At 46.4% G+C, this 18,792-nt stretch overlaps 2 protein-coding genes across 5 annotated transcripts in view; one reads left to right on the top strand and one right to left on the bottom strand.

Moving 5' to 3' along the window:
* Positions 1-3,255: 3,255 nt before the first annotated feature.
* drd4-rs (dopamine receptor D4 related sequence) lies at positions 3,256-12,847 on the bottom strand. 2 transcript variants are annotated; one of them, XM_015015339.1, is made up of 5 exons: positions 10,516-12,847; positions 8,814-9,091; positions 8,620-8,732; positions 5,171-5,835; positions 3,256-3,808 (listed from the first exon to the last, which is right to left on the bottom strand). In XM_015015339.1, exons 2-5 carry the CDS (start codon positions 9,051-9,053, stop codon positions 3,606-3,608), a joined length of 1,221 nt encoding a protein of 406 aa, XP_014870825.1. In that variant the 5' UTR covers positions 9,054-9,091; positions 10,516-12,847; the 3' UTR covers positions 3,256-3,605. The 2 variants fall into 2 exon arrangements, with proteins under 2 accessions (XP_014870825.1, XP_014870826.1); XM_015015340.1 differs by lacking the exon at positions 10,516-12,847 and adding an exon at positions 9,157-10,194.
* Positions 12,848-14,609: 1,762 nt separating this feature from the next.
* Positions 14,610-18,792, top strand: part of LOC106935069 (coiled-coil domain-containing protein 136) — a 12,797-nt gene continuing 8,614 nt past the window's right edge. The window contains exons 1-8 of one of the 3 annotated variants that reach the window (XM_015015336.1): positions 14,610-14,926; positions 15,502-15,681; positions 16,201-16,479; positions 16,589-16,663; positions 16,904-17,197; positions 17,283-17,400; positions 17,518-17,719; positions 17,910-18,044. In XM_015015336.1, coding sequence (XP_014870822.1) covers positions 15,630-15,681; positions 16,201-16,479; positions 16,589-16,663; positions 16,904-17,197; positions 17,283-17,400; positions 17,518-17,719; positions 17,910-18,044 — 1,155 coding nt within the window. In that variant the 5' untranslated portion in view covers positions 14,610-14,926; positions 15,502-15,629. Of the gene's footprint in view, positions 14,927-15,445; positions 15,682-16,200; positions 16,480-16,588; positions 16,664-16,903; positions 17,198-17,282; positions 17,401-17,517; positions 17,720-17,909; positions 18,045-18,792 lie in introns of all 3 variants that reach the window. The other 2 variants (XM_015015337.1, XM_015015338.1) reach the window with 2 other exon arrangements.

The following is an 18,792-nucleotide window of genomic DNA, read 5'->3' as shown; positions in this document are numbered from 1 at the left end:
TACATTAAGATGTATTTATTGAGGTGACAGGCAGACCAGCAGCTGCTCAATTTATCGCAAATTGAGATGCATAAAGGAAAGGTGCGCGGCCACGTACGTGCGCACGGCTTTATGCATCCGAATTTTTTTTGTGCGCCGCACTTTTCTAAATCTTTCCGTACGCCAAGTTTTAGTGTGAGAACTGCGCAGTGTTTTATGCACGAGGCCCCAGAACTATTCAACAGCCTGAAATTAAACGGATGTCTTGTTGCAGCTGAACGGACGGACTCCGGTTCAGGTCCCCTTAGCGTCTGCTGAACCACTTCTCTGTTCATGACCTTTGACCTACGTCCACCTTCTTGTTTTCTGGCTGAAGAACCAGATTTATATTTTAAATGTGCTTCAAGCAATCGATGCTACCATGCTCTCAGAGAAACAAGGCCCACAGCATCACATGTCCTCCACCAAACCTACCAGAGGACCTGAGGGGACCTGCTGACCCACCTGGAGGGTCAGTTACTGATCTGATGACATCAGTTCCTGTCCTAGGGAGCTCATGTTTGTGATGGTAGGACAGGAAGCAGATGCAGGCAGTTTTGTCACGGTCGTCATGGTGATGCCACCCTTTGACCGTCTCTGTTGTCGCCCAGGAAATCGGCTTCAGTCCAGCCTGGATGTAGGCCTCTGTGTCACATCACTGGCCTACTTAAAGCCCAGCAGGAGCGGAAATCATAGATTTATAATTTCAGATTCTAGACACTCTGACCAAATTACAGATGGATCTTAGAAATTAGAACGAAATCCTCAGCAGCTTTATTTTTAACTATTAAATATGAAGCTGTTCACTAAATTAATGTAACAATAAAAGATGGAGACAAATTTTCATCTTTGGTTCTTGATAAGCAAGAGATGAACTTCAATAACGGTAAAATAATAACAGCCTCGTCATTATGCAATATTGGAGGTTTTTAGTGATGAAAATAAAACAAACTTCTCATTTTGACATTTAGCATAAATAATTTACTTCCTCTAAACAGCTGATTTAGAGTCAAATGGAGAGAAAAATAGGTTCCAAATGGGTGCAGTAGAGCATGAACTCAGGAGGTTCAGTGCTGAATGAGCTGGTTCTACTGGTTCCTGCTGGTTCTACTGGTTCCTGCTGGTTCCTGCTGGTTCTACTGGTTCCTACTGGTTCCTGCTGGTTCTACTGGTTCCTGCTGGTTCCTGCTGGTTCTACTGGTTCCTGCTGGTTCTACTGGTTCCTGCTGGTTCTACTGGTTCCTGCTGTTTCCTGCTGGTTCTACTGGTTCTACTGTTTCCTGCTGGTTCTACTGGTTCGTGCTGGTCCAGTAAAGCCTCACATGGCCATAAAGTAAAATACTCACCTCTCCGTCCGACTGGCCTGCGGTCGGCTGCTGTCTCAGCTTTGCTGGCTGCAGACCTGATTTGTCACAGATTCATGTCTTCATGCTTCGGCTCCAGAGCTGGAAGGAGCTAGCTGTGTGACAGAGAGAGAGACTGTGTGTGTGTGTGTCAGAGAGTGTGTGAGGCAGCATTAGAGAGCTTATGCAGCATTAGTGAGCAGGATAAGTAGGCCAGCAGGAGCCTGTTAGTTCCACCTGCTGCTGCAGCGCCTCGCTGTCAGCTGATTATCAGCTCAGCTCGACTCTTTCACTGCGTAATTAAACTCATTCTGGAAGTGAAATCCCAAAAACTATGTGGGTTTGATTATTGGATGTTGGTGGAAGGAAAAACTCCACAAAGTTCTGCTGCTACGCCTGGTTGGATGGTTCTGGTCACATGAAGGCGGCCTGCTCTGATTGGACCACTGCGGCCCAACAGGCCGATGGGGGTTCTCCTGACTTTATAGTCTTATGAAAAAGTAATACTGTAAAGTCTTAAATATTTTCATTTTCAAATATGTTTGGATCAGCTATTTCAGTTATATTTCAGCAAGACAATGATGTTTATTGGATTCAATAGATAATGTGCAACATGCATGAAGAAAAGATATGAGTGCAAAAATGTGGGCACCTCAACAGAAAAATGACATTAATATTTATAAGATCCTCCTTTGCAAAAATAACGGCCTCTAGATTCTTCCTGTACTTCTGATGAGTATCTGGATCCTGGGTGAAGGTACTTTGGACCAATCCTCCTTACTAAACAGTTTCAGTTCGGTTGGGTTTGATGGTCGCCCAGCATGAACAGCCCACTTCACACCATCCCACAGACGCTGATGACATTCAGGTCTGGGACGGCCTCTGCACAACAGTTTTTGTTCCTCTGCTTGAATGCCTGAGTGGATTTGGATCATTGTCTGGTTAAAATATTCATCCCCAGCATAACTTTGTAACTGATGCTTGAACATTATTCTCAGTAATCTGCTGGTATTGAGTGGAATTCATGCAACCCTCAACTTTAACAAGATTCCAGCTCTGGCATTGGCCACACAGCCCCAAAGCATGATGGAAGCTCCACCTAATTTTAGCGACTCGGATCCCAGATGCTGATTGAAACCTTTTGACTCTGAAGCAGAAAGAGGTTCTGGTTGTGGTTCTGTCAACAGGTTCTGCTGCAACTGGGTCATTTTCAGTGAAGCTGATGGACTCAGACTGGAAACTCTCTCAGGTGAGGACCCTTCATCTTCCGGGGTCCATAGCATAACTCTAGCCAGAGTTGGGCTTTTACTATGTCTCCTCTGTCTTCAGAGGAGACATCTCCCCCACCTCATGTGTCTCTCCCATCTTCTTGATCCTCTGGGTTCTGTGTTTGCCTCCTCATACAGTTAAAGGTTAATTTGTCCAGATGACATTTTGCTGTCTCAGCTGAGTCTTTGTCCTGCTGCTCTGACCTTTAATCCGCCTCTCAGGATGAAGTCTCAGGTTCTGCTGACCTCAGATCCGTTCCAGGCGCTTTGCGGCTCATGACTCAGGACAAAGAAGTGGGTTTGGGATGTTCTGCCCCCAAGATGTGTTATTCCACAGTGGAACATGGAGGGATTGGAACGGATTCTGGGAATGATTCATCTCAACGGAAAGCCTTGTGCTCCAGAGCAGAGGAGACAGGCTGATCCAGAACCAGCAACAGAACTTCTCTCTGCAAAACATGATGTTCACACCTGCTGTTGGGTCTGACTCTGGTCCCACCCTAACCTGCCCTGGGTCGAGATGAGAACAGGCAAAGAGGACTTCAACGAAGCTCAAAGCCAGGTCTTCTTCATTTAGGATGGATCCAGCTGGCCTCCAAACCCAGAAGACATTTAGCTTTAGTTGGTTTTGTTCTTCACTTCTTTATTGTTTTAGTTGTCCAGAAGAACATCAGTTTCAGTTACATCCCATCATGCCCATTTCACAGATTCAACAGATGCAAGTCACAAAACCTTCATCAAACATTCATATTTCTGTTTGTCTCTGTAGCAACAAAGATGTCCACCCTGTTCTGGAACAGCGTTAAAACATGGAACCACTCAGATACCTGGGAACGTCTGTCCAATATCTGATCCTCTGGGCCGCCCTAAGAAACACACTAATACTCTAAAAGGAGAGACTGTTTGACTTCAGAGGATTCAGACGACTTCTGGATGTTCTGGAGAACATTTGAGTTCATAGTCGACACTTAAAGCGTCAAGTCCGGCAGCAGAGCAACCTGTGAAAGACGTTCCTGAACTCTGCATTGAAGATTGTGTAGATTATTGGGTTAACAGCACTGTTGACATAACCCAACCATGTGACCACAGAAATAAGGGTGGGGCCGATGTCACAGGAACGGCATAACACCTTGGTGACATGGACGGTGAAGAAGGGCGTCCAGCAGGCCAGGAACACGCCTGAAACACAAAGACAGTCTGGCATCAGTCACAGAGGAGCAAAACTGCAGACGCTTGATGCAGCTTTAGAGGAAGATGTGAATTTTATGCTCCTTGGTGTGAAGCTGGTTCCACACCAAGGAGCTCCCACAGTTTCTATTTTTACAGAAGCTACAGCTCATCTGAAGATCAGTTTGTGTCCTGTTCTCATTCTCCGGGAGAAATTGTACTGTCCCATTCTGGGAGGCATTGTGGCCAACAACCACAGAGAGAAAGAAAGTCTCATCAGTGGATTTACATACACTTATCTGGCTCTGAATCTCTTATTCTGACAGGTCAGATCTCTGTGCTTCACCCAGGCCTGGTCCACTGACTCCAGTCTGCTCCCTGAACCTGGCTGGATGTCTGAAAGGCATCTAAACATGTTTCAGATTACAAGCTGATGCTGTTGGTTGACTTAACCAACAGGGACTGCAGAGAAGAATAAAAAGCTAAACTCTCCAGTATTTGTCTCATCTGGTTCCATCCATAATGAGCTCAGTGGCCCAGAGCTGGACGGTGAATGTAACTCTGTATGTGATCCATTTGGATGAGATTTATAGCTTGTAACATTTGATCATTTTTTGGCATTGAAGCCTGTTTTTATATAACCAAATCTCATTATTTCTCAAGGTAATTTACTCTGAGGGGTTCTGGTCGGGTCCTGAACTGGTTAACGGACCTGGTGGAGCACAGAGCCAGAAATGAATGAACTCCAACACCATGATAACCGTGTAGATGTGCTGTTGGGATCCTTGTCCTGTTGTGGACCGAGTTTCAGGAGGCTCTCTGTGGAAGCTGCTCTCAGATGTCTGCATTAACTCTTAACCCTGACCCTGCTGCTGATCGTCCCGAAACTGAACTCAGAATCTTTTCAGATGAATGAGGCAACCCCGGCTCGTTAGCTGGAGCTCTGCTGCTGCTTCACATGTGATTGTTGTCACTCTGGAGAAGATATCAAGCATCACAATGAGGGCAAACCTCCTGCCCTCCTGTGGTCCTGCAGCCGCTGCCTGGTCGTCTTCAGGCCTTTAGGCTCCAAGGTCAGAGACCTTCTCCTCACTTCTTCCAGAAGATATGTTTAGTGGTAGAGATGAACTCATTATAACACATGAACCAGAACAGCCTGGTCATAGAGTGATGAGAACAAAGCTGTTCTAAACAGGATGATAAAGATGTATTTAAGGGTGGATTCTTTAGGGGGGTTTTAAATAATCTACTTAAATTCATGAAAACCAAAAAAAAATTCAAACATATTTGGTTCATTCTGTCAGGAAATGTGATCTAGGATTTTATAATTCAGTTTGAAGCTGTTCTGGTTCTGGTTCTGGTTCTGGTACTCACCAACAACGACCGGCAGAACCTTCATGGCCTTGTGCTCCCTCCCACTGACCCAGCTGGTCTTGCTGGTCCTTCGTCGTCTCTTAGTGGCGTTCTGCCTGCGACTGTTCCCCTCCCTCCTCCCGGTGGGCTCGCCGTCCGACACACTGTCCATCTGAGTGGTCATCAGGTCGCTATCAGCTGCCATCGCTGCCCCTTGCTGGTTTTCCTCCGTCAGCAGCGTCGCACATGGCGTTGCCATGGAGAATGTGGATGGAGAGGTGGGGCTTATAGGAGGCACTGTGTAAACAACCTTCTCCTGGCTACCAGTTGTGTCTTTAGCTCTACGCAGAGCCGAGTCCAGATGAGAAGAGAGACCTCTCCGGCCGACCCGATGGGCCTGGGACCGGCTCCGACTGCTCCAGCGTCGCAGGCCACGGAACATCCAGTAATAGAGGAAGAGCATGACTGGACAAGGCACGAAGAAGGAGCAGACCGATGAGTACATCACAAAATGATCATCCTCCAGCTTGCAGACCGTCGGATCCCGACCCGGCACCTGGTTCAGACCAAAGATGACTGGACTGGCCACGCCTAGAGATACGACCCAAGTTGCGGTGATGAGAGTCAGTTGGCGAACACTGAACTGGTTTCTGTTGTATTTTAGGGGCACTACGACGGCAATGTACCTGCAATATAAGCAGACATACTGAACTCAGACTACAGTTTAGACGATCCCATGAAAGGAAACACCATGGAGTTTTACTGGATGTGCTGAACTTTTCATCACACTGATAAGATGTTCTGAACTCTGACAGGATAGGTTCATATGTTCTCTCTCTATGGCAAGCCGTTTTAACATAAATTCGGTTTTACCGCTGTTACATTCCAGATATCTCAAATTGTTTTGTGACTAAACGTTTTAGCAATTTTAGATATCTCTAATTATATTTCGACTAGACAAAATAACTATTTGAGATATGTTTAATTACATTCTGACTAGTCAAAATGACGTCAGATTTACCATTGATTTGTATGGAGGCTTCAATTCAAGATATCTAAAATGAATTACTGACTATCTGAAATACACATTTAAGATATCTACAATTAAATTATGACTTGTCATTAAGTAAATTCAAGATATCTCAATTTTGGTTTTTGACTAGTCATAATTCTAATTAAAGATATCTCTAATGACTCCATAATTCAAGATATCTTAAATGTATTTTTGGATAGGAGATAGTTTTGACTAGTGAAAATTAAGTTATAGATATCTTAAAAGAAAATAATGACTAGACAAAGCTAAATTTAAGATATCTTGAATTGACATTTCGACTAGTCAGAATGACATTACTGATATTTTGAATTAGTATTCTGTCTACTCAAAACGTCCCTGACTTGCTTAGCAATTTGAAAGTTTAATAAAACAATGAAAAATAGAGAAAACGAAAAAGATGTATCACTTTCATGTTGAAAATGGTTTGACAAAAGCAATTTTAGCGTTTCAAAGCTGTTTTTAAGAGCATTCGGTTCTTTGGGAATGAATAAACAGGAAATTCTTCGCAGACATCAGAAGCAGTCTTATAGTTTATGAAGTTTTGCTATCTCCGCATTTCCAACATTGTCGAGCTCTTTCTAATTTGTGGCATTTACTGACAATTTTGTGCAGGAAACATGAAATTCTGCAGTCAACTGTTTGGACACCACAAAGGGGCTTCCACGTCATTCTTAATTCAGATATCTAAAATTGTAATTTTGACTATTCATAATTGTGTGGAAGATATCTTAAATTGTAATTATGAATGTGTCCCGTCAAATGACAGATTCAGTGACGTCATTTGAGATATCTTGAAAGGAATTTTGACTAGTCAAAATATAATTTAAGAAATCTTGAATTATTATTCTTACTAGTCAAAATGTAAATACAAATATCTTAAATTACCATTCCGGATAGTCAAAATGTAGTTTTGTCTAGTCAAAATGCATTTTTAGATATCTAGAATGTAATTTCGGACAGTCAGACGAAACAGAATTTATGTTAAAATGGCTTGCCATACTCTCTCTGCCTTTCAGAGCTGCAGAAGCATCTAGTCATGTGCCACGCGACAGCCTCTGCTCAGCTGGTAGGCTTCAAATATAGCTTCTCACCCTCTGTCCTAAAAATATATATGTGTGGTCTCAGCCATGTTTGATTCACTGAGGTGTTTTATTACATTTTTAACACTTTGAAAGTTGTTAATTGGACCCATTTTCACTCATCAAACTGGAGGACCAGAAAAGAATCCGTTATCTCCATATCGAGCTGCAGTTTCATTTATTACCATGGAGAATGGATGAGAAAAGTACTTTTTTTTTGTCCCGTGAGCATCAATGTGATCTCTCTAGTAACATGTTTAATGGCTGGAGCTTTTAGTTTAATCATTCTAGATAATGAAGTTCCAGTAAAGATCTGTAGAGGGTGATGATCATTTAAATGGAAATGTTTCCATTAAACCTGAAGGCTTCTGTCTGAAAATGTTAATGATGATTGGTGCCAGGGAGCTGCTAATTAGGTCTATAAAGAAGGCAGCAATTAGAAGCAGCATCATAACCAAAGAGATGGAAGTTGTGCTGTTTGATGCAAGAATCATATCCAGAGTCCATCTGTCTGTCTGTCCATCCGTCTGTCTGTCCGTCTGTCTGTCTTCTACTTGTACGAGGTCAGGGGAATCCAGAAGACGGCTTTGGACTCCCTAACTTCTGCTTGCGGGTTCCCAAAGTGTTCCAAGTCCAGAAGGGATTTTTAGTCCGCCCAATGAGGCCTGGGTTCTGGCCTCTTCCAAATGACTCAAAAGGATGAGTCAGGGTAGGAACTAGATAGACAAGATACTAGAGTGTTACCTTTCAGCTCAGGTTTCCACCACTACATCCTTGAACAACATCTTCATTACTGTGGAAGAAACCCTAATCCATCTATTGATCTCCTGCTCTGTTCTGCCACTCAGAACCAAGACAGCAAAACACCTGAACTCCTTCACTTAGGGCAGAGACTAACCTTGGACAAGAAGACAGCAGGCAGGGTTACTCTAGGGTTTAGGCCCTCAGGTTCCAAAAACAGACTCTCTCCTTTCTACCACACCTTGAGAACTAGGCCATGAACACCTCAACCAGAACCAATGACAGAGATCAGACTTGAATGAGTTTAACCTGGAGAGCAAATGAGCTCAAACTTGTCCTGAAAATGTGAGAACAGCTTTTCATTTGGTCATTTGTAGGAGGTATTGGTGTGAGCTTGGACATCCTCTGTAGTCTGCAGGTCCACAGTCCAAAACACAGTAGGTGTTACCTGACAACCTTTCTATCGGAAGAGACAAACTCTTCTTGAACCTTCACTCCCATGACCTTCTGTCTTCCCTGTCACCCTGCTTCAGATAAGAGAATATGTTGCGTAACATGAAGGACGATGGGGTTGGAGGGTTCCAGGAGAAACTTACCGGTCTACGCTGATGGCACACAAGTTCAAGATGGAGGCAGTGCAGAGCATTACATCCATGGTCATCAGAGCGTCACAGATGGAGGTGCTCAGAGTCCAGGTTCCTCCCAGGAACTACGAACAGTCACAGTTCACAGTCACGGTCGGTTCCTCATGAACATCATCACCTCTCCACCTCCAGAACACCTGACTGACCTCAGAGTAGACGTAGAGCGGTAGCACGAGCACGGCCAGCAGCAGGTCGGCCACCGCCAGGCTGATGATGAAGTAGTTGGTGGCGGTCTTCAGAGAGCGCTCTGTGAGCACGCTCAGACACACCAGGACGTTTCCCAGGATGATGATGAGGATCAACAGGACACCAAAAACCAGGGCCAGGTAGTTGTAGTCCCTCATGCGAGCCTCTCCTGCAGGGCTGCCAGGTGTCACATTTTCCATGATGGAGAGCTGGCTTAGGGTTGGCCTGTAGCTTTCATCTGGAGAACATTGAGTCAGAGGGGTTGGAGGGTTAACAAGAGAATGGTAGAGGAAGGGAGCTCACCTCACTGATACCCAGCTAAAGTAATGGCTCAGAGGAATGACCAGAAACCTCAAAGCTTCACCCACACAAGTTTAGCAGGTCAGAGGTCATGACCCTGAACCAGTCTGGATGCCGGGAGCAGCTGAAGAAGTCAATGAGTGTCCATCAGCTGAGGCTCGGTCCAAACTGGGTCAACAACAACCGTGATCCAAACACAGCAGCAGATTAACAATAGAATGGTCTAGTCAAAGTCCAGAGAACGATAGTCATTTGGGAACCAGCATGAGGCGACTGGATACCTTGAGACATGTTTGAAGGAAGAACTGCCTGAGCTGGACTACCTCGTGGTGTCGTCTGGGTCAGAACCTCTGACCCGGACCAGCTGGTCCACCGAGGGTCGTCTCATGAAACTCGGTAACTAGGAGGCACTGCAGCGCCTCCTTTTTGTTTCCTCTGATATGTTGAGTCAGTAACCATAGCAACAGGCGTGAAGGCGGTTCCCTCCATGTGAAGCGATCATGCTAATCAGAGCGTGGAAGACAGCGGGGGCGGAGCCTCAGCAGGTGTTCTCCAGGTTTCAGCAGGACCATCATGGCAGATTTGGATCATATGTGGAGCAACAGGAAGTGACATAATGAAGCAATGAGGTCATCAGGTTATGATGAGGTCACATGACACTGAGGTGTGCTTATAATCCATAATCTTTTCATTAATATAAATTAGGAGCACATCTGTCACATCTGCTGTGATCTGATGAGGAGGAGCTGAGCTGAGGGAGGTCATCCTTTCACAATAAAAGCCTCCAGCATGACATGAATTTACATTAAAAATCAGTCCGCAGAGACGGAAAGAGCAGAACCCAAAGCTCCGACCAACCGGCCAATCAGAGACCAACCCCCCCCCGACTCACTGCTTTGGAAGCGGGTCGACTCCAGAGGTTTCTGAATGTCCTATCATTTCAACCAGGCTGATATCTGGACTTTGACTAGGCCCCTGCAGCAGTTTGATCCTTCAGCATGTTCTAAAGGTTCTATTGTGCTTGGGACCCAGCTTGGATCAGCTAACAGAACCCGCATCAGACATTCGAGGAATCAGAGTTACGTTTCTTGCCGTTTGCCAGTAAAACTAAAAACTTAAAGATAATAAATAAGAACAAATAAAAACATTTTCCATAATCCATAAAAGACAACAATAATCCTGGAGGCAGAGACAGTCCTCTGTCTGTCTGGACCTCCTGGTTCTAACATGGTTGGCCAGGTCAGAACTTCATAAAGTTCTGCTGCAGACCAGTCGGTCCTGGCTTTGATTGAATGAAAGTCATTTTAATATTTCAGTAGAAGGAGAACCAACAAAACGTAGAGAAAGACGAGTCAAACTCACAGTTTCAGAGCTTCCCCTCTGCCTCTTCCTCCTCTTCTGTTTTTATTTCCTGTCTCTCATGTCCATCCTGTCCACTCCATCCGTCCTCCACCTGTAGCTGCTCCCGACTCCGCTGAATAACTTTCTGCTTCTATAAAAAGATTCAGCATCCAAAGCCTTCCTCCTCTTCCTCACTCCCTCTCTCTCTGCTGCGCTGTGATTGGCTGGCAGTCAGCAGCGATGAAGACTGCCTCCTCTTCATCAATCCAGCTGGATCTTCCTCCTCTGCTGCTGGAACCAGAACCACCACAACCATCACCTCATCACAGGTGAGTGAATTAATTGGGAATCCACAGCGGCGCAGTTGTTAGCACTGCTGCTTTGTCCTGAGTTCAAGTTCCAACCCGGGACTGAAACCTAAAAACGAAGAAAATTTGACTCGATATGTAAAATCTCCTTCAGCGGGTCAGAGGTCATCTGGGGAGTAAAGAGCAGAGTGTGATCAGCATAGAGCTGATGTCACCCAGCGGCAGTATTAAGACAATTGGACCTAAGCTTGAGTCCTGAGGGACACCGTAGTGTAGACCAGAGGTGCCCCAGTTAGCCGTGAACCCTCCGTCCTGCTTTAGATGTTACACCTGCAGTACCTCCTTTATCCTCCAGGGGCTGCAGCAGCAGGAAGACACCAGAAACATGGAGGGCTGGGTTGGGGACCTCTGGTTCCGACCTAAGGTCAGGCACTGAGATGTTCCTGAAGTCCAGTCTGTCTGAAGTCAGGAGTGCTCAGCAGAACCAGACTAAGGTCCAGTAGAACTTTGTAGGCTCTGCTGATTCCTTTTAACCCCAAACGGGTTGGTTCTGAGACACGGGTCTGGTGGGGTGAGGGTCCTGCTGGTCCTCTGGTTGTCTGGTCCAGGTCCAAAGGTCTCTGTGGGCCTATGTGGCTCTTCCGGACCTGAGGTTCGTCTTGGTTCCTTAAAACTTCCAATATTCTTCAGGAGTGTTTCTCATATGGAGGGAACCTTCATCCACAAACCGGAGCATCTTTAGGACAAGACCGAGTCCAGTGTGTGTACTGGCTGAACTGGGCCGGGACCAGCGAGGCAGACATGGAGACATGGAGTCTCCCTCGCTGTTGGAGATCTGGAGAGGTTTTTGGGACAAAGATGTGGTCAGGTGGGGTGGTGCAACATCTCCCTGTGAGATCAACTGGTGTGACCTCTGCTCCAGCGGCTGGAGGACCAGACCTGATTGTTCTGAGTCTCATAATGAGCTGAGAGGCGAGGAGGATGCTGCGCATGCTAATCAGTCTGTGTTATTAGCATTTGTGAGAGGAAGCTGCAGAAATGCTCTTTTATCCTCATTCATCCTGCTGGACGCATGTTTCATAAATAATTCATGACCAAACTGAGTCTGGAGAAGAAAAACTCCCCAGTTTAACTAAACCTACCAAAGACGCTGCAACACTTTTGTTAAACTGCTGCTTTGCTGGAAAAACCTGCCGCTTCATTTAAATAACGGATTATAGAGTGCAGCTGGACTAATGAGGTTCAACACGAGCTGCTCACACATTTCATTTCTTTCCTAATGGAGGCCATATTTATCCATCCTCTCTGCTGGGCCGATGGAAGGGGTCACTGAGCAGGTTGACCATCAGCAACAGGACGAGGAAGGTCAGCAGGTTCAGTTGGTGTTTCCTCTGGGTTTACTGCCTGCAGGGACCCATCAAGAGAACCCATTCTACCTCAAAGGTTTGATGAGGATTAATCCAGAGTTGGGTTTCTGGAGGGAGATGGCTGCTGTCCTTCTGAACCACTGGACCACAGATTGATGCTATCAAACGATTAAAAGGGGTTTTATAAAAAAATAAAACAACAAAACAGTCTATAAAACGATGATGATTGCAGTTCTAATAATATTGATCCAGTCACTGGTTTTGACGTGGACTCATAGGGAGAGTGATGGAACCAGGAGAGGAAGATCGGCTCCCATTGTCCACAAATGAGGTTTAGAAGTATGAAATTTGTGAATTTAAATTCAGATTCAGTAAACAGGAAGTGGATCTTCTAACGGACAGGACTCCTCGGGTAGCAGCTCATGTTCTCGTACCTGGAGCTGTGAGCAGGTTCTCCAGATCTCCATCTGATGGAGTCAGAAGGTTGGAGGAGAACGAAGGCTTGGATCTGACGAGCAGAGATAAAGCTGCTGCTTCTCACTCTTCATCCAGGAGTCTGAGGACCTGGTCACATGACTTTCCATCAAGTACAGCAGAGAGCAGCCATCTTTGTTCTCCTTCATCACTGTGCTTTAGAAATGAAACCACTTCCTTCACGTCAGGCGTTGTTGATCCGCTGCCTGCTGAGAGGCGGAACGGCTCCAAATGTTTTCTGATTGTCTCCAGACGTGAAGATGGTCAGAGGAGGAGAAACTGAGATGAGCTTCAACTTCTGCAGAGTGTTGCTCAGCCTGAAATCTGCCAGACATTACTACCATTCAGTTACAATTTACTAAATAATAACTTGGACTAAACTCACTTGTTTAGATCAAAAACATTTAATCAGAATCCACATCTGTGAATAAATTATGTTGAATTTAAATGAATAAGCAGATGAAAAGCTTTTTGCTCCTCTGCTGCCACCTGCTGGTCAGGAGCTGCAGCTTCATTTAGAGCCAACTGAGGCTGTGGAGAAACTGAGGTTCACTTTTCCTCCGCTCTGCTCTCTGAAGGTCCTACTAAAATCAGTCTGAGTCTGGACTTTGACTAAGCCACTGCATAAAAACGTCTCTGAACAGGACCTAGAGTTGGACTGGAACACAAGATAAACATGATTGTTTGAAGTTATGAAAAATATGATAGAAATGGAAAAATGCTGAATGTATTTTAACCAGAAACTTTTCAGCTTTTAAACCTGCAGCTTCCCATTAATATAAAAGTTTTACAATCATAGATGAGGTCAAAGTTTCATTAAATAACTCCTTGAACAATTCGACTTATTCAACCAAACATTAAACAAGCAGCAGACCATCATCTCCACTTTTTACCTGGAATCAATTATAATTTGTATTCATGTATTGAACTTGACAGAGTTTTTTAACCTGATGTCTTCTCATTTAAAGCCTTTTTTTTCAAATGTTTCAGATTACGTCAAAATACTAAAAGCAGACAGCAGTCATCAACTCAGCTGCTCTGCCCCTGAGGAAGCACAGGGTGACAGAGGACCACGCGAGTGACTGCAGCAGCGTTTCTCGCTTAGACATTAGAAAGAATCAAAGAAGGTTGACCTTGTGTTATGATGTATTAATTTTTAGTAATAAGTGGAGGACCCAAAAAATTTAACTCAAGTAAATGTAAGTCGTTACTCTTCACCTCTGGTAATAATAAACTCCCGGACCGGATCACATCATTTCTGATGGCTGGTACTCGCGTCGCACCTTATCAGGTTCAAAGGACCCAAAGTGCTTCACATTCACACGCTGATAACTATAGAAAATGAAGCGCTTCAAGGATTTAAACTGAAGAAAAAAACCTGAAAACTCAGTGAAAAGAATGATTTTAGGTTTAAAATGTAATAAAACAGGAGAAGCTGCAAGTCAAGAGACTAAATCAGATCCATCAAACCTCCAGGAGAGACGAAGGATTTGTCACGATCCGTTGGGCTGGGAATGGAAAACAGAAACAAGTCAGAAGAACTGGGAAGTTCCCAAAGGAAGCAGGAAGTTCTCAAAAGGAAGCAGGAAGTTCCCAACAGGATACAGGAAGTTCCCAATGGGAAGCAGATGATGTGATCCTCTAGATCAGCATCTTCCTGTAAGCAGCAAACATGTCGCAATTTCTCACTAATCCCGCTTGATTTTAGTCTGGAATTTAGGCTCGACTTCCTGGATTAGAGGCAAAGGGCTGCAGAGAAGAACCGGACCGGATTACAGGAGGTTCTGGAGAGTTTTGTTGGACCTGAATAACCCAGACTGACTATCTGACTGGCTGACTATTTCTCTGTTTCTCAGCTTGGAAGTCTCTGTTGCCTAGCAACCGTTCCAGACGGATGGAGGCGACTGCGGTTTCCAGCAGAGATGGACACGGAGCAGCTCTGAACCGGGTCTCGTTCTCTCGACTCTGCGAACGGAAGGCTCCCCTGCAGCGATTCATCAGACCTCAGCTGATCGGGAAGCTTGGAGGAAAAGGAGGGAGAAGAGGAAGAGGAGTCTGTGAGGAGTAAGAAGAGTTCCTGGCAGGAAACGGTTAAATGTTGCGTCTTGCGGCTCCGCTCTGTATTCCCGTCATGAGCGGCGAGCGTCGGAAGCATCGAGTGACGTCAGTCGGCATCGCAGGCGGAGCGGACACTGAGGGGGAAATATAGGACATCGAGGAAGAGGAGGAGGAAGAGGACTGCAGTAATCCAGAGAGAAGCAGAAAGAAGCAGCTCTTCATCAGGTACGTTTTCATCGCCTGATGCAGCAGGTTCAGCTGCTGCAGCACATTAAAGGAGCAGTTCCACATTTATGATCATGAAACTAAAAACAATGAAAACAGAAAAACAGCAAAAGAAACGAGATGTTCTGGTTCTGGATGTTCTGGTCGGTTCTGAGGTCAGTGGGTCCGCATGAACATCTTTTGCAGTGAAACATGAAGGATGAATTCTGTTTCTGGTGTTAACCGGTCCACCTGTTGACCCACCGGAACTGATTCTGGTCAAAGAGACGATGACAGTAAAGATGTCGTCTTCTCCTCTGGACCAGACGATTGGTGTAGAACACCCTGAGGTCAGAGGTCAGGATCTGCGTCCCTTGGTCTCCAGATCTGATTTTATGAAAAATGTTCAGATCTCAGAAAATGTTTACCTGCTTTAGTATTTTTGCTCTGGATGTTCAGATTGAGACATTGTCAGAAAATCCATAAAATATGCATAAAAATGATCAAATATTTAATGATCTCCTTGCTGCTCTGCTGCAGATTGGACTGCTGCCGTCCTCCTGTCTCTGATCACCCGTCTCTGCCTCCCTCCTCAGTTTTCTTGAGGCCCCTGCAGGATGAAGGAGGTACTGCGTCTCTCTCTGTCCAGAGCTTGACCTGACCTCCGACCTCCCCTCCAACACTCTGCAGCGTCAGAAGCAGCTCCTCCTGCATCGGTCGCATCATGGACGGCTTCCGGCTGCCGCCCGTCATTGAGGAGGTGCTGGACCCATCTGGTCAGTGATGAAGATGTTCTGGTAGTTCTGTTAGGAAAGCATCAGTCAGTGTTCATGCGGCTGCGAGTCTGGACGGGTTCTCTGGGCGGTTCTGGAGGGGAATTCTCCAGGAGTTTGTTCGGCCGTCTGGTCCTCCCAAACCATCATCAAACATCCAGTAGTCCTCAGAGCTACTGTACGGTCTTCATCCCCAACATGGTAATGGTGGTGATGATGAAGGTGATGATGAAGGTGATGAAGGTGATGATGAAGGACCCTGCAGCTCTAACGTTTTAGTCTTTCTTCCAGGAAATGCAGGAATCATGACTTCATGCTGCCGTTTTCCCAATCTTGAGTTTTGAAACATTTAAAATTGTTTTCATGATGGATGGATTGATTTATTCATTTCTGTGGTACTGAGTTTTCACCAGCAGAGGGAGCCAGAGGACAGACTCCTTAGGCTGGTTTGTCAGTTTCCTGATGTTTGGAGCCAGGAAGCTGCTGCAGCAGTTCAGGAACTCCTTGTGTGACTGTCTGCAGATGAGCTGTGTGAGCTGAGGGAGGACAAACCCAGCAGGCTGGCCCTGACGGCCAAGGAGAGGGAGTCCATGGAGGAGAAGGAGGAGCCTGAGGGAGACGGAGAGAAGGGCCAGCAGGAGGAAGAGATGGAAGTGAAGGAGAGGGAGTCTGAAGATGACGATCAGGGAGAGGAGGAGGAGCTGGAGGAGCTTAGAGCTCAGGTGCTGCAACTTCTCCTGGAGCTGGATGAGACTCGAGAGGTTTCTCAGCGACATGAGGAGAGCTTCATGGAGATGCAAGGTGAGGCAGGATTGGTCACCTGTTGTCATAGCAACACCACCGACCCATATTCAATGTGCGCTTTTTTAAAACCTTGTTGACCTCTAGTTGACCTGCTTTTCCTCCAAAGGTCTGCTAGATGAGGAGCGGCTGGCGAGCGCCCATCAGGCGGAGAGCTTCACCCGGCAGATCCAGAGGCTGCAAGGTGGAGGAAGCCACACACTGATTCTACTGGACTTCTGGATCTGGACTGGTTCTGAACCAGAACTGAACTGGTTCTAGTTCAGAACCAGTTTAAACCAACCAGTTTGGTTGGGTCAGAACCCGGTTCTGAAACCTAACCAACCAGGTTTGGTTCTGACCCGGTTCTGACCGTGTGGGCGCTGCCTGGCTGGTTTTGGCTCTGACTGGCTGAGTCATGTCTCTCTCTGTTTGGTTGTTGCAGCTCAGCTTCGGTCGGCGCAGGAGGAGATGAGCAGCCTGGAGGAGGAGAAGGAGAGCGAGCTGGTGGAGGTCCAGCAGGAGCTGCGCTCTGCTCAGGAGGAGGTGTTGGTGCTGCAGCAGGCGGCCGAGGAGGCAGCGGCAGAGAGGGAGAACGACATCGCCTCCCTGCAGGAGGAGCTCTGCCGCCTGCGGGTGGAGCTGCAGCGCCTGCACGCCACGGCAGACGAGTACGAGCTGGAGGTCACCTCGCTGAGAGCCGAGCTGAGCATGAAGAGCCACCGCACGGCCCGGTCAGGTAACCTAGCAACACAGACTAGCAACGCAGCCTCATGTCTGGACCAGTCAGGAATCTGCTGATTGATGGGCGGTGGTGTGTTCAGGTGATGTGACTCAGCTGCAGGAAGAGTTAATTTCTCTGACCAATGAGCGTCAGACTCTGAGCAGCAACAGCACAGAGTTGATCAACAAGTTGGAACAACTGCAGCAGCAACGAGACATGTGAGTGGTTCCGGTCCAGTGTTCAGCACTAAGACTGAAACGTTGCTGCTGGTTCTGGTAGGTGGTGAAGGACTGGATCAGCTGAATGTTCTCATCCTTCTTCCCTGGTTGTCTCAGGTGCGGTGACTCGTACCTGGAAGTCAGAGCTGAGGGCCAAACTGAGGATGACGATCAGCTAAAGGCAGATTCCTACATCACTCTGTCCCAGTCCAGATCCGAACTGCAGAGTCTGGACTCGTCAGCAGTCCAGGATGAAATCAGGACCCTGAAGGTCCAGCTGAGAATGGCAGAGGAGTTGGCTCTCAAGGTCCAGCTGGAGGTATCGGGTTTAGCTCCCGTTGCTTCCTGCTCTCTGGTTTTCAGTAGATTCTTATAAACGTTTGCTATTTTCGGGATCGGCTGGTTGCTTTTTATCCAGTGGTTAAACTCAGTTGTAAGTTATGGTGTCATTAATACCAGCCTGCCACTGCTGTCTGATGAACACCAGGCGTGGATGTTCCCTGTGTCAGTGTGAAGGTCTGAAGAAGGAGCTGGAGGAGCTGCAGCAGCTGCATGAAGGCAGCCAGCGGGAGCGAGCAGCTCTCCAGCTGCAGCTGCAGAGCTGCAAGGCGGAGCTGCAGGAGCTGCTGGGACGAAAGTTGCAGGTAAGAGGTCAGAAGGTCAGTGGGAGCTGGGTGGTCCTGCCTTGAAAGTCAGACAGCTTAGGGTTTCTGAAGTAGTCAGTGAGGAACACCAGGTTCCCTCCAAGGTAAGAACAAAGATCTGCTCGGTGAAACCTCGGATGCCTTGAGAGTCCAGCCCTCTGTTGTCATGACTACTGTCCATGTGTGTGCATGCTGGCTGATAACTCTGCAGCAGACCTTTAAACTTTTAGTTGCAAGCTTCTTAACATTTTTGAGAACATTTGTTTTCTCCATGTGTCTGCCTCGGTGTCTGCTAAACTGACTGATGGAGACCGTCTACATGTTGACGAGGAACCGCCTGGGGTCACGTTGGGTCACTGTGTAGCTGAACCTCATATGAATAGCAGTCTGAGCTGGAGCTGGGATGAACTTTGACCTGGAAACATCCAACACTCACCAGGACTTCAGCTGCCTCAAGAGGCTGAAGAATTAAAACTGAAGTTGGTTTGAACTTGAACCGAAAAGGTTTTATGGTTACAGAGAGGGTATCACATGACCCAAACGTTTGCTCAAGGGCTCATGAGTATGGGGATTGTAGTAAGCAAAAGATCAACCCAGTTCGGCCACAGCCTGTTTCACAAGATCTGATAGAAACTCAAAGTTTGTCTTCTTTATGTGAGACAGATGTTCCTGCTGCTTCATCAGTGCTTCAGTCTATTAACCTGTTGGTCTCAGGTTGTCATTCACAATGACAGGGGTGTCAAACTCC

The sequence above is a fragment of the Poecilia latipinna genome, unplaced genomic scaffold (genome assembly GCF_001443285.1).
Source record: "Poecilia latipinna isolate Pla-1442-1.1 unplaced genomic scaffold, P_latipinna-1.0 Scaffold1903, whole genome shotgun sequence".
NCBI classification, from domain to species: Eukaryota; Metazoa; Chordata; class Actinopteri; order Cyprinodontiformes; family Poeciliidae; genus Poecilia; species Poecilia latipinna.
Note: the sequence above shows the minus strand (reverse complement) of the source record. Positions and strands in the feature narration are given on the sequence as shown.

Excerpts from the sequence above, each read along its gene's own strand:
- drd4-rs (XM_015015339.1), bottom strand. The coding sequence starts at position 9,053 with ATGGAAAATGTGACACCTGGCAGCCCTGCAGGAGAGGCTCGCATGAGG. Across the intron at positions 5,836-8,619 it reads TGTGCCATCAGCGTAGACCG|GTACATTGCCGTCGTAGTGC; the intron begins GTAAGTTTCTCC and ends CTTATATTGCAG. Across the intron at positions 3,809-5,170 it reads GGTTCTGCCGGTCGTTGTTG|GCGTGTTCCTGGCCTGCTGG; the intron begins GTGAGTACCAGA and ends TTTGTGTTTCAG.